This window comes from Plasmodium vinckei (assembly GCF_900681995.1).
Source record: "Plasmodium vinckei vinckei genome assembly, chromosome: PVVCY_04".
Lineage (NCBI taxonomy): Eukaryota > Apicomplexa > Aconoidasida > Haemosporida > Plasmodiidae > Plasmodium > Plasmodium vinckei.
Genome location: NC_051296.1, coordinates 742791 through 756798, shown reverse-complemented (window position 1 = coordinate 756798; position 14008 = coordinate 742791). Strand labels below are relative to the sequence as shown.

General features: G+C 21.5%; 4 protein-coding genes and 1 pseudogene across 4 annotated transcripts, besides 1 other annotated feature; 2 read left to right on the top strand and 3 right to left on the bottom strand.

Annotated features, from left to right (window-relative positions):
• Positions 1–150: 150 nt before the first annotated feature.
• On the top strand, positions 151–1737 carry PVVCY_0402080 (fam-a protein; the record flags this gene model as incomplete). Its single annotated transcript, XM_037634987.1, has 6 exons — positions 151–287; positions 459–678; positions 770–839; positions 987–1096; positions 1198–1422; positions 1570–1737. The coding sequence occupies 6 exons, from the start codon at positions 151–153 to the stop codon at positions 1735–1737; spliced, it is 930 nt and encodes a 309-aa protein (XP_037490175.1).
• An 816-nt stretch (positions 1738–2553) lies between these two features.
• Positions 2554–3413, bottom strand: PVVCY_0402070 (PIR protein CIR protein; the record flags this gene model as incomplete). Its single annotated transcript, XM_037634986.1, has 2 exons — positions 2554–2604; positions 2745–3413. 2 exons carry the CDS (start codon positions 3411–3413, stop codon positions 2554–2556), a joined length of 720 nt encoding a protein of 239 aa, XP_037490174.1.
• Positions 3414–5931: 2518 nt separating this feature from the next.
• On the bottom strand, positions 5932–6882 carry PVVCY_0402060 (annotated as a pseudogene).
• Positions 5932–6882: a sequence feature (CIR protein PIR protein, pseudogene).
• Positions 6883–8188: 1306 nt separating this feature from the next.
• Positions 8189–8944, top strand: PVVCY_0402050 (Plasmodium exported protein, unknown function; the record flags this gene model as incomplete). Its single annotated transcript, XM_008627639.2, has 2 exons — positions 8189–8260; positions 8336–8944. 2 exons carry the CDS (start codon positions 8189–8191, stop codon positions 8942–8944), a joined length of 681 nt encoding a protein of 226 aa, XP_008625861.2.
• Positions 8945–10777: 1833 nt separating this feature from the next.
• PVVCY_0402040 (Plasmodium exported protein, unknown function) lies at positions 10778–13161 on the bottom strand (the record flags this gene model as incomplete). Its single annotated transcript, XM_037634985.1, has 2 exons — positions 10778–13042; positions 13132–13161. The coding sequence occupies 2 exons, from the start codon at positions 13159–13161 to the stop codon at positions 10778–10780; spliced, it is 2295 nt and encodes a 764-aa protein (XP_037490173.1).
• Positions 13162–14008: the final 847 nt, after the last annotated feature.

Here is a 14008-nt window from a genome sequence, read left to right as displayed (position 1 = left end):
TAAATAATTATAATAAATTTGTTTTTTTATTTTTAAATATTTATTAATTTTTTATAAAATTTTCGCATATTCTTTCCCTTCTATTTTAAATATACTTATATAACGTCTTTTTACATTTTTTAATTAATATTTTACTTATCAAATACAAAAATGAATAAAATATATATTAAGGTTGCTTTAGCACTTTTAGGTATCGCAGGATATATGCAAAATGTAGCATTTGCAAGCGAAACTGATGAACAAAATTGTGAGGAAGACTCCCCCATCATCAATGATCCAACACCAATGTATGAAAAAATGAAAAAATATATACATATAATATAAATATGCATACTCGTGAAACCCATGACTTTATAATTATTAAATATTCATATTACCATTTTATAAATTCATTTTTTTCTTTTTTTTTTACCCATTAAAAATTATCTCACTTTCACTAATAATATTTCCAATGAAAGATTTGAACAATACGAAAATGAGATAAGTGAAGACAAAGTAGAAGCTTTAGCAGCATTAAAGTATGTGGGCCAATCTTTAGATCTTTTAGAAGAACTTTCTCGGGTTGATGTACACGATTACTCGACCGATTCTACAAAAAGTGAACACATAATATATAATAAGAAAATTGGAAATATGGACATTGGAAGACTTGATTTTACCATCCCATCTGCCTCTAAAGTATCAAATAACAAGCAATTTTTAACATATAAAAATAACTTAAAATTAAATAATCATTATTATATTTATCCATATATTTTTTTTTCATTAGTACGTTCATGTAGTAAGGCATTACTGGGATTTCAAATATGAAAAAAAACCAGATAAGAAAATTATTAATGGTACATAAAAAATAATCAATAAATTTAATATGTCCTTATCACTATTTACGTATCTTTAAATTTTACTATTCTTTATCCATTATTTTCATTAATATTTTCTTATAATCATAATATTTCATTTATATCTCCATAATGATCATTTTTTAGCAAAAGTAGCTCGTTTATACTGCAAAAATCTGGTCGTATTTGAAAAACATAACCCAAATCCTAATTATACACCCCCCAAAAATATATATAGTCTATGCTCAAGACGTCCTGTAAGCACATTTTTTCCATTATTTTTCTAAAAATTCTATTATTCATATTATTATACATTAATTTACACAATACATATATTTTTTATTCATTAATTTTGTAGTTTCCAACAATAACTTCAATTTTAGCTCCTTCAAGAGCTCTAAAGTATGACGGTGAAATCAATAAAAAAACTAAATTGGAAAACGTTTACAAAAAACAAAAACCTATCGAATTTGATATTAATCCCGAGGAAGCATTAGTCAAATTGCGTGATAATCTAGCCGGATTTGTAATTAAAAAAGGTGGCCGTTTTGATGATAAAGTTTATGTTACTTATATCAACGCTGTAAGAAATCTCAAAAAATAATACCATAATCATTTTTTCTTATTTTACCATTTATCAAAATTTACTTTCTCTATAAGTCATATATTATATGATATTCACATACAAAATATTGAGATATTTTATATATTTATCCATTTTTTTTCGTAGATCTATGATAATGACAATTCTACCGAGTTTGCCGACAATAAAAGACAAAGAGATCATGAATATACAAAAATCCTAAACTTAGCACAACGCATTATAGATGATAAATATGATTATCGTCCACGTGCAGGTTTTCCAAGCCGTAACATATGTTGTGGATCCAAATGTTAATAAAATTAATTTATCTTTATACGGAATGTCTATTTAAATTACCATCAAAACATTTTGATCGTTTTAAATTATTATTTAGTGTGTAATTTCGTGTTTCTTTTGAATTAAAATATATTAAATACGTTTATTTCGTCATGAAATCAAATAATTAATGTTATAATTCAATTATATTTTCTATGTAATTCCCCTTTATATTAGTTCGATCACTTTTTATACCGATCAAAATTTATGTTTCGTACTTTTATTGTTTTATTATTATCATAAAACTTTAAATTTGTTAATAATTAATTATATAACAATCGAAATACTCAAATTAACATATAATTTACTTTTTTCTTTATTATTTATATTTTGGTCCTTAAGGTTTGTCTTTGAAAGCCTTTACAGAACCCAAATAATCAATACAATATAAATATATTAAAATCTACAAATTCAATCATTTTTAATAATTTATTTCATATATATATTTAAAAAAATAGTTAAACTAATAAATATTATCAAATCATTCAAAATTATACAAATAAAATGTAATGTGGTATTTAACCTTAACCCATTTATGGGTTCCACAAACACTATCTTAACCCTGACCCACTACATAAAATCATATACAAATTATACAAAAACAATACAAAAATGCAATAATATGCATATTAATTTTATATTTTATTGATTATATTATTTAATTATTCTTATAGACACAAAAATTATGATCCAAAATTATGGGCAAAAATGACTTGCTTCCAAATAGACATATTCTTAACATATATCAATCATTATTATTCTTCCTGGAATAATCGTTAATCTTCGAATCATATATTAAGTTCCATTTTCTTCTTTATTTTTTTTAATTTTTTTTTTATATATTGTCTTTGAAATAGTTTATCAATTCCAAATAATGAATACTAATATAAAAATGGGAAAATTATTATATATTTTTTGATAAACCCATATAAGGGATCACAAAAATATAATTTAAATATTATACTTTTTAATTCCTTATTATTTACCTTATAAGCAATTCCAAAGAAAACTGGTATTACAGAAAATGTCGATAAACCTGGAATTACTGTCTTTAATATCGACGAACTTGATGATGTAGATTCAGAAGTCTGCTCCAATATTTGTGCAAAATTTTTTTTAGGTTCTATTTTTGGAAGAGATGGAAAATTGGTACATCTACCATGATTACATATATTTTTTAAATTATTATAATCATTTGATAATGTAGATAATAAATTATTATATGAACTGTTTTCTATATTATTAGAATCTTTATTGAGTTCTTCAAATTTATTAGCAAAATTTATAGCATACTTTGGATATTCTGTGGAATCCCAATATTCATCACCAATTAATATATACAATAATAATAATATACTAAATAAGCCATTAAATTTAGATATTTCATTAATATTCATATTCAACAAATCTTTTTTTTTATTTATAATGTCTTTATAAGTCATGCTATCATTATCATTATCATTTATTATCTTATTATAATCATTATTATTTACTATATATTTAGTATAAAATTCGTTTAAATTGGTAAAATTATTTTTTGGCTTTTTATTTAGTTTATAACTTAACCACAAAATAGCGTATTCAGCAAGTTTATCATTTTCTAAATTATACTTCTTTAATGTTTCTAACAAATGAATAACACCAGAACTAGTCATTTCAAAATAATTATTACATTTACCATTTCCCGATTTACTCCCGTAATGACAATATTTGTGGATTGGTCGATATTGATTTCTTGCTATCTGCGTCGCCTGACTCTCATTAAAATAGCTATTGATCTTATAAATTTCTTTATACTACAAATATATTTTATAATTAAACAAAAACGTTTTAATATAAATGCTAATCAAATGAAAATTAATATAATTTATGGGCAATACGACATATGAAACACATGCGAAGAGAATATTTTATTTAAAAAATTGTATACCAATTTCTCAGACATTATAATGAAATTTTGTTATAATTTGGAGATTATGAGGGATAAAATATTTATTTGTGTTACGTAAATATTTGTTGTATCTATTTAAGTTCTTTGCATAGCAATTATATTTCGTTAAACATGCTATAGTTATTTTATCCCAATTATCGAAATTACCTTAATTGAAGAGTTGCTTAATATACCTTTTCCATATGTATATATGATACATTTATACAAAAAATGCTATTATTACTATAATCCTTAAACATATATAAATAGTTATTTAATAAGATATATTACATTTTTATATACTTGTTTCTTATATATAATATAGATTTTTCTAAAATTATAGTATTTTTAAATTAAGTTACATGCTCCATCTTCTATTCAAATTACATAAATTTATATTATTTTTATTTAATATAGATAAATTCATGGGCGATTTTAATGTGTTCAATAACTTTATTATTAACCCTATATACTTCAATTTAGAAATGTATTTTATTGGGTTATTCTATAATATATTTTGAGCATTTTTCTACGGTTTAAAATAACAATTAGCACTGAAAACATATTTATTGAGCTATTTATAAACTTAAATAATTCTTAAATACATATTATTTTTTAAATAATACTTAGTAAATATTAAATATGTAACACATAAATAAGTATTAATGTAAATTTTAAACCATAATAAAAAAACATGTATAATTAGATTGTTATATTGCGCTTTGAGAGGACAAAATAAAATATATTTGCTCTTTTAATGCATAAATTTAAATAAATATTCGTTAAATGCTCATAATTATTCATGTTTATCATATATATTCTACTACTATAGCTATCAATGTATATGATTCAAGTAATTTATTAAAAACACTAAGATAAAATAATGCTATTTAAAATTAAAAAAGTTGCAATTCACTAAGAACTGATAATATAACACATCCTAATGTGGAATAATAAAAAGATATTTAACATGCTTTGAAATTTTAACCCTTTCTCCATAGATCCAGTCTTTTAAAATATAAAGCCGTATATCCCCAATTGTATATTTGACAATATATATAACAATGATACCTTTATAATCCACTCTTATATGTTATTGATTTATCATTCATTCAATAACACATATGTTTATATACCATTGTTAGAAAATATCATTATATTTTTATATAAATTTTTACATAATATTTATAGAAAACAATTGTATGCACCTATGACAAAAATTTATAGTGTCATTGTTTATATTTTTTCATATTTTATTATTAATTTTTTCAATAATAAATGATTTTATGAAATATATATTTTTTATTAACTCATTATGTTAGTAATGTTTTATTCTTAAAATTATATAAATATATTTAGAACTGAAAATTATGTGAACCATTCTAATAACATCATCTTTATACAAATTATAATAATATATAATTTTGTATTATAATTATATAAATATTTTTTAAATTATAATTATGATTTTATCTACATATAATAATAGTAATAAAGAAATTTACATATTTATCATTTTTAATACTTATATTGAGTTTTAAAATCGAGCTCACATAATATGAACTCCAAAATAAAAGGTATCAATTAAATTTATCATATAAATAATGTTTTTCCTTTTATAATTAAAAAAATAAATTAATAAATGGACAGGATCGACCTGCATGGTATTCTCTATATTAATTAATTCCATTTCCCCAAAAGTTCTCATAATAAATATTAAATTATTTAAATCAACGTTATCTTATAGAATCAAATCGATACTTTGGATTCATTTTTCGATATCGATTTCAATATTTGATCAATCGATCCATAGTCCAACTCATTTACCATTAAGTTATATTAATATGAAATCCAATTATTATAATTTGTTCTATACATGTTTTTAATAACTTATTTCATATATATATATTTAAAACAATTTGTTAAACAATAAATATTATTAAAAATTATTCAAATTAAATATAATGTGATACTTAACCTCAACCCATTTGTGGGTTTCACAAACAATATCTTAGCCCTGACCCACTACATAAAATCATATAAAAATTATACAAAAAATAGGCAAAATACAATAAATATATACATATAGATTTATATTTCATTGATTATATTATTTAAATTCTTTTATAAACCCAAAAATTATGTTCAAAATTATGGGCAAAAATTACTTATTTCCAAATAGACAGTTACTTAACACATATCAATAACTATTACTATTCCTGGAATAATCGCTAATCTTCGAATCATATATAATGATTCATTTTCTTCTTTATTTTTTTATCTTTTCCCTTAAATATTGTCTATTAAGTCGTTTATCAAATCCAAATAATGAATACTAATATAAAATGTTAAGAACCATATCTTGTTTGTTAAAGTTTGCATATATTTAATGAAAATAATTTTTAATATTATATTTATAAAATCCTTATATTTACCTTATAAGCAATTCCCAAGAAAACTGGTATTGCAGAAAATGTCGATAAACCTGGAATTAATGTGTTTAATATCGACGAACTTGATGATGTAGCTTCAGGACTTAGTGCAGTAGGTTGTGCAGAATTTTTTATTGGGACTATTTTTGGAATAGATGGAAAATCGCAAGATTTATTATTACCATATTTATTTTTTAAATTATTATAATCAGTTGATAAACTAGACAATAATGTTCTATGTGAACTGTCATCAGTATCAAAATCATTATTATTAAGAAGTTTACTATATTCATCAACAAATGTTTTAGCTTTTTTATAATATTGGGTGCAATCTCACGTATCCTTATTAATATCATTATACATGCTACATAATGATTTTAATAAATTATAAAATTTAGATATAATGTTCTTATTCATATCCACCAAATAGTTATTATTAAATATAAGATTATCAATAATGTTAGAATAATCTTTACTATTAGTTGAAACCAAGCTATGCCCTCCACGTTGATTTATATATTTATAATAAAAGTCATATAAATTGTTGATGGCGTTATCATCTTTTAGGTTTAACATATAAATTAACCATATGATAATATATTCGTAAATATTCATATTATTTGGTACATCATTCTTAATCAAATTAGAATCATAAATTATTTTAAGAAGAGATATCCATCCAGCCATAATTTTATCATTATAATTCTCACAATTATTACTTGCCCTAAACCATGAACTCATATACCAAAAACCCGATGGCATTAAGTTATTTCTGCTGCTAATATTCGGGCAAGCTTATAACCATTAATTTCGCTAAAAATGAAAGCTTATTTATATAATTTATTAATGAGAAACAATATTTGTTATTATAGCTAGGAAAGGGTTGCATGTGATAAGATTGAAGTATATACATATATTCATGTATAAATAACATTTTAAAAAAACTATTAAAATTATTTTTAAAATTTGTGTATGACACCATTTATATTATATGATACAAATTTTATTATGTTTGAATAATATAGCATGGATTTATGTAAAAGATATTTGAAAATATATTATTATTTACGATATTCAGGACAAAATATAAAATAATGGTATTTATTTAATCTATTTATATAAAATAACGACGCCAATTTGACTGTTAATATTATAAAAAAACTATTTTTTATACCCAGAAAATATTTATTGACATTTTTAAATCCCTTTTTCTAATACTTTAAAATATTATTATAAACAATATCAAATTAATATAATATATATTGCATATTTATATTAATTTTATTAAAATTTATATCTTCCACTTAATTTAATCCATTTTATTTTATAATTTGTGATTTATTGGAATTTCATTTTACTAATTTTTATTCATAGTAACGATTATTATATGTAATAAAATTAACAAAATAATTATTTTTTATAGGGCGAAATATTCATGCATTTATTTATAAAAGAAAAAGTTATATAAAAAATTATAAGTATTTTAGGATCGAATAAATAAGATTTTAATTTTTTTCCATATATAATTAAATATTACAACTATTACTATTATTATATTATTTTTAATATATAATTTTTTATATTTATTATTTTGCTATTTTTAAGATTTCCAATTTGTTTAAGGTTTATTATTTTATTAATATTAAAAGTAAATATTAATAATAAAACAAAAGATATATCAATATATACTTTACATAAAAAGAAGTAATAGGAAATATCATATAATTTTAATATTGCAATCATTATTTTCATTATTTGTTATATTTACTAATTTTAATTTTAGTTAAATCGTTTTTAATTAGATATATATTTATTTTTTTTTGTAAAGATCATTATAATCGTATAATTAGAAATATAACTATAATAAGATATTATTATAACTTGTGAAGACTATATAAATTATATTGATATTTTTTTACATTTTCTTGGATTTAATTATTTAACAAACTCATACATAAAATAAAATTACCTTGATAATTAATTATAATATTATTATTTAAAGATAACTAAGCAAAAAACATTTATCTTTTATTTAGTTATTCAAACTATTGAGATACCGAATAAAAAAATGAATTCAGTATTTTCGATTAAACCTTTTATATTTGCCTTGATAATATGTTGTCAATATTACCAACATGAGGTAAGATAAATATGATGCATAAACTGATTCTATTATTATTCCAATATATATTTGATTTATGTGTACAATTTTTAGGCGAATAAGAGCGACCATATATTTAAAGGCCGCGATGCGACAATTACATTGTCATCAAGAATTAATAGATTATTATCAGAGTGTGAAGCACCACCAAGCACGAATCCTCTAAGTTCACATCGCCGAAAAGAAAAGGAATTCAATACCGAATCACAAAAAGGAGATTTGGAAATAAATATAAATGAAAACGATATTGTTAATTTAGAAAATTATATAGAAGAAAATATGAATAATAATAATATGAATGATAATGATGATGATGGCGATGATGATAATGATGAGGTAGAATTTGAGGAAGAAGGATATTCTGCGAATTACCGAACATACAGTAAACGAGATCACTTAATAGGTGATCATAAAAAAAATCCCAAATATTTTTTGGGTATTAATAAAAAGAAAATAAAAAAATATGTGACAAATATGAATATGCAAGCAGGATTTGTTGGTCCTACAGCTTTTGGGGTGAGTTATCCAATTCACCAAGGATTGTATAATAATAAGTTTGCTCCTGCTGATGCGCTTAACTATTGGTTAACCGGATCTTCGTTTGTATATGTCTTCCATCTAATACGTAATGCGTTTTTTAATACTAGAAAAGTAAATATTTAATATTATTTAAGGGCATTTTAAAATTCATTTATGCAATGAAACATTAAATATATACATGCATTGGAGCCTTAAACTATAATCATACATAAAAATTTGTGAATATTAATAAACAATTTCTATTGATATAATTACATTTAATAGTAAATATTCGCGTTTTTTATGTATTCCGATGCATAAATTGTATATTTCAAGATTTGTTTATGCTTTGGCAATAACATCTTTAAAATGATAATAAAAAATAGTATTTGCATATATTTCCCAGAGATATGTACCATGAAATAAATATATTTATCATATGTGTTCTTCTTTAAAATCTTTGATTTATTGCATATTTTGCATATATTTAATGTATTTACATATAATATAAAATTGTCATAAAAATTCGAACTGTGTTTGCTTTTATTATTTTTCTTCATATTTGGCATTTATTTGTTTCTTTTATTTGATAAATATATTTAATATCAATTAAAAACTCAAACTAACATCATAGACATGTTAAATCATTTTGCCGTTTGCAATTAATATTAATTTAAGTAAAAAGGGAGAGCATATTATACATAAAAATATATATATAATTAATTAATGATTTAAAGTATAATTTGGATCTATATTTCATGCACATTTTTATTGAAAAAAATATTGCAAAAGTCTTAAAAAATAGAAAAAGGAAACATCTATGTCTTTTCCAAACACGGTTACATTAATTGTGTTCTATAAATATTCAATAAAAAATTATATAAAAAGAAATGTGATATACCTGAAAATTATCCTATATATAGCCATATATATTCATTATAATAATATGTATATAAAAGTTAGATATTTATATTTTTATACTTCGAAATATTTTTTTTATCATAACCCATCCTTTCAAGAATTTTAACAAAATATAAATACTTCTTTAAATGTATTATCAAAATATCTAAATTGTTTTTAAGATAATTGAAAGAATACATGCTTTTCGAAAACAAAACTGACGTATTCAAATTATTAATATATAATAATTATTGTTTTAAGTTTACCAAATGAAATTTATTGATTATTTGTTTTAATAATACATTAAAATTTTAATGTAAATATACACAATTATTATAACCATGAATAGAATTGTATGAATTATTCATATATATAAGACATTGTAGAAAAGAGATATCCCAATTGCATTTTGTGTCTAATTATTTAAATATAACTATATTATATGTGATAGAATTTTTCACTTATAAATAAACCTATAGTAACAAATAAAAATTATATTATTATAATGTGAAACAATGTATATAATAAGATCTAAATTTGTTTCCTTTTTTTAATTTATTTATCTTTATAAAATAATAAATGAATTTTTTATATATTACATGCTAAGAAAAATATGCACTTCTACTATTTGTAGACAAGAAAAATACTAAAATCATTTAAGCTTCTATAAGAAATATTATAAAATATTCATTTGGATTTATATTAAAAGTTTATTAACAACATTATATTATAATACATTTATAAAATGAAGAAAAATGCGGTTAACAAACAATAAATATGTATTTTATTATAAAATCTACGCAAAACCGTAGAATACAAACAATTGAACAATATAATATATTAAACAAGGGTATTAGGATATAAATAAACAAATGATGAAATATATACTATCAGTAATAATCAGCATATTTGTTATTTATAATAGTGAAAATGTAAAAAAGCCACAAAAACAAAAAAAAAGTAATTCAACTAAAACAAATATATTATTGTATATCGATATATAATGTATTTTAATGTTGAATTATACACAAAATATATTTTTATAAATGTTGGATTTTATTATCCATAATGAAATTTTTAATTTTTATCGGTAAATTTCTTCCTTAATTCTGCATTAAATTTTTTTAATTTATTCATATACTTCTTTCGAAATTTATGGAATTTATCAAATTTACCCATATCATTTAAACGCATTATTATCTCTATGAGTACATATATAATAATTAAAACGTTTATTGTAATTGATATTGGATAGAATATATGCAAATTCATAAGTCCAATAACAGATACTGTAGCACTATCAATGCCAAACAATATTGCGTTATTAGTTACACATCCGAAAGTACTTTTGATAGCTTTCGGGGCATACGCTGCAGCACCTTTTACAAAAGAGCTGAATAATCCAGGAAGACCTAAACCATCAATATCTATAGTCGGTAATACAGTAGCAATATTGCTCATAGCATTAGACGCAGTATTTACTAAGCAATCCGATGTTCTAAATAATGCTGTTTCCCCAATTGTATAAAGAGCTGCATCCATATAACGAACCCCCATAAGTCCAGATATGTTTACTCCGACTAATGAAATTGAAATTGTTGATAGTATTATTGGTAATATATATAAAGCAAATATTTTTAAATATTTTTTTACTTTATAATATTTCCCTTTAATTGGCTTTGGTCCAATTATTTTATCAAATAAAAGTCGTTCAGTTTCTAAATATATTTCGTCTATAGAAAGTTCATTTATTTTGTCATTACTTAGCACTTCACCCACTACATCTTGTATATCATCGTTATCAAATAAATCTATAAAATCATTTTCGTCTAAATTTGGATTATTATTACTTTTTTCCTCTGTTTTATTTATGGGTAATATGTCTAAAACCTTTACATCTTCATCTTTTGGCCTAATTATTTCCTTTTTATTGTTAATATCTAATTGGACTGGACTATTTTTTTCATGTTCTAGAAATTTATCATTGTTATTATCTATATTATTTGATATATTCGCTTCACATTTTAATTCATTTAGGTTTTCGGAACTATCCTTATTTGATACATCATATTTTTTATTTGGATCATTTATTTTTAATGGATCATTTTTTCCCTTTAACCCTATTTTTTTTGTATTATTCATGTATATTTCGATTACTTGTTCTCTTTTATTTGATTTTTGCATTTTCTCTTGATTTTCCATACATATTTCGATAACTATTTCTTTTTTATTTGATGACTTATTTTTTGTATTGTCATATGAGTCTCCTATTTTATTTATTTCCTTTATTTCATTTTGTTTGCTATCTGTATTTATATAATGCTTATATTCCTGTAATCCACTTTCCTTTGTTATATCCTTTTTTAAAGGGCTGAGTACGTGATTTAGTGTATTTTGTACTTGTATATTATTTTGCTTTTTTAACAAATCATGATTTGAAGACAATTCTTTTTTTCTCTCTAGATTATCTTTTATTATAGTATATTTATTATCATTTACTCTTCTTTTTTTCACTGCAATTGTTTGTGGTTGTTTTTGTTCTATCAGTCGATTTTTTTTTAGTATAACTTTTTTGTTACCTACTTTTGTTTTCTTCAACTCTGCTTCATTATTTATATTATGTTGACATAATTTAAGCCTTTCTCTTAAAAGCTTATCTTGGGGAAATCCATAATTTCTATAAGCCCAAGGATTTTCAGATAATGCACAATCTGTCGATAATTTAATATCGTTTTGATCGTTTTTATTACGTTGTGTGTTACTCAATGGAGTTTTTATGGTAGATAATTTTTCTAATTCTCTACACTTATTAGATTTATTCTCATATTTTATCGCATATTTATTTGATGGATTTAATAAATAATCTGGATTTGATTCAATTGGAATATAATCATTATGTAATGGTTTAAAATTTTTATTCACTAGACATGTGTTACTTAGTGCAATTGGGGGAGAATCTTTTAATAAAGAAGGATTCGATTTAATGTTTTTTTCGATTTCATTAACTTTATACTTATTTACTACAATTTGTTTATGTTGGTATTCACATAGAGCTCTTCTCAAAAAAATATTTCTATTAGGGATTACTAAATTTGGTTGTTTGTGGGTATTTTTTATTACCCAATTTTTTGTTATATTTTCTCTTATGTATTTATCATTATTATTGCTTAATGTTGTTGGGTTACTTTTCACATCATTTTTATCCTTCACATTAGTTAGTTTATTTCTCTTATAATTTTTTCTTTTAGTATAACTGTTTGAAGTATATAGTGACTTTCCATTATCGAACTCAGTCAAGATTCTATCATGTGTTAACAATATTGTGACATAATTTCTGTTCTTCTTTGAAAAATAAATGGAAAAAGATTTATAAAAAATAAAAAATATATACATGTCTATACATTAAATTATGTGCAATCATAAAATTTTACATCATAAATGTTAATAATTTTATTTTCCATTTTCAAATTATTACCTTGTAATTTAGGAAAGCATATATTAAGATAACATATATCAATATTTTAATATACATTTGAATCATATTTTGTCTATTGATTTGATCATTTTCTCGACGCCATATTTACACTTAGTTATTCAGCCAATGTTTAATATATGAATCCATATTATTCATATAACTTACATTATTATCAATAATGCTGTTTTCATTTACACTTTAATTATTAATGATAAAATATGAATTATAATAATTAATTATATACTACCTTTATATTCTCGAAATCGAAAATTTACAGCTTCATACTCGAATGCATGTTGTCATTATAATTCATTTTCATAATCACTAAACGCTTTTTAAATACTTATTATATAGCAAAAAAATAAAATAATTTACATAACAAATTCAAATATTATTAATAAATAAACTAAACAATAAATATATAATGATTATTATATAAAATATTTAAAAATGCAACCAAACAACTATATGTAATTTAACTTAAAGCACGTTATTTGAATTAACCCAAACACCAATAGTAAATATAAATAGTAAAACAAATTGTTTGGAATATAAATGCAATGAATTGTCACAATAGGAGTAAATTGTTAATAAATATAACATGTATTTTATTTTTATTTATTTATTTCGATTTCTACATTTTATTTTCACAAAAATAAATAATTTATTATTATATATTATAAATAAAATATAAATGATAAATATTTTTTATATAGATAAATTACTTTTGGTTATCATTTCAAATTAATATATTTTTACATTTTTTAAAAATATTATTATTAATTTTTAAAAAATATATTTTTTATTTATTCATTATGTTAATAATGTTTTAT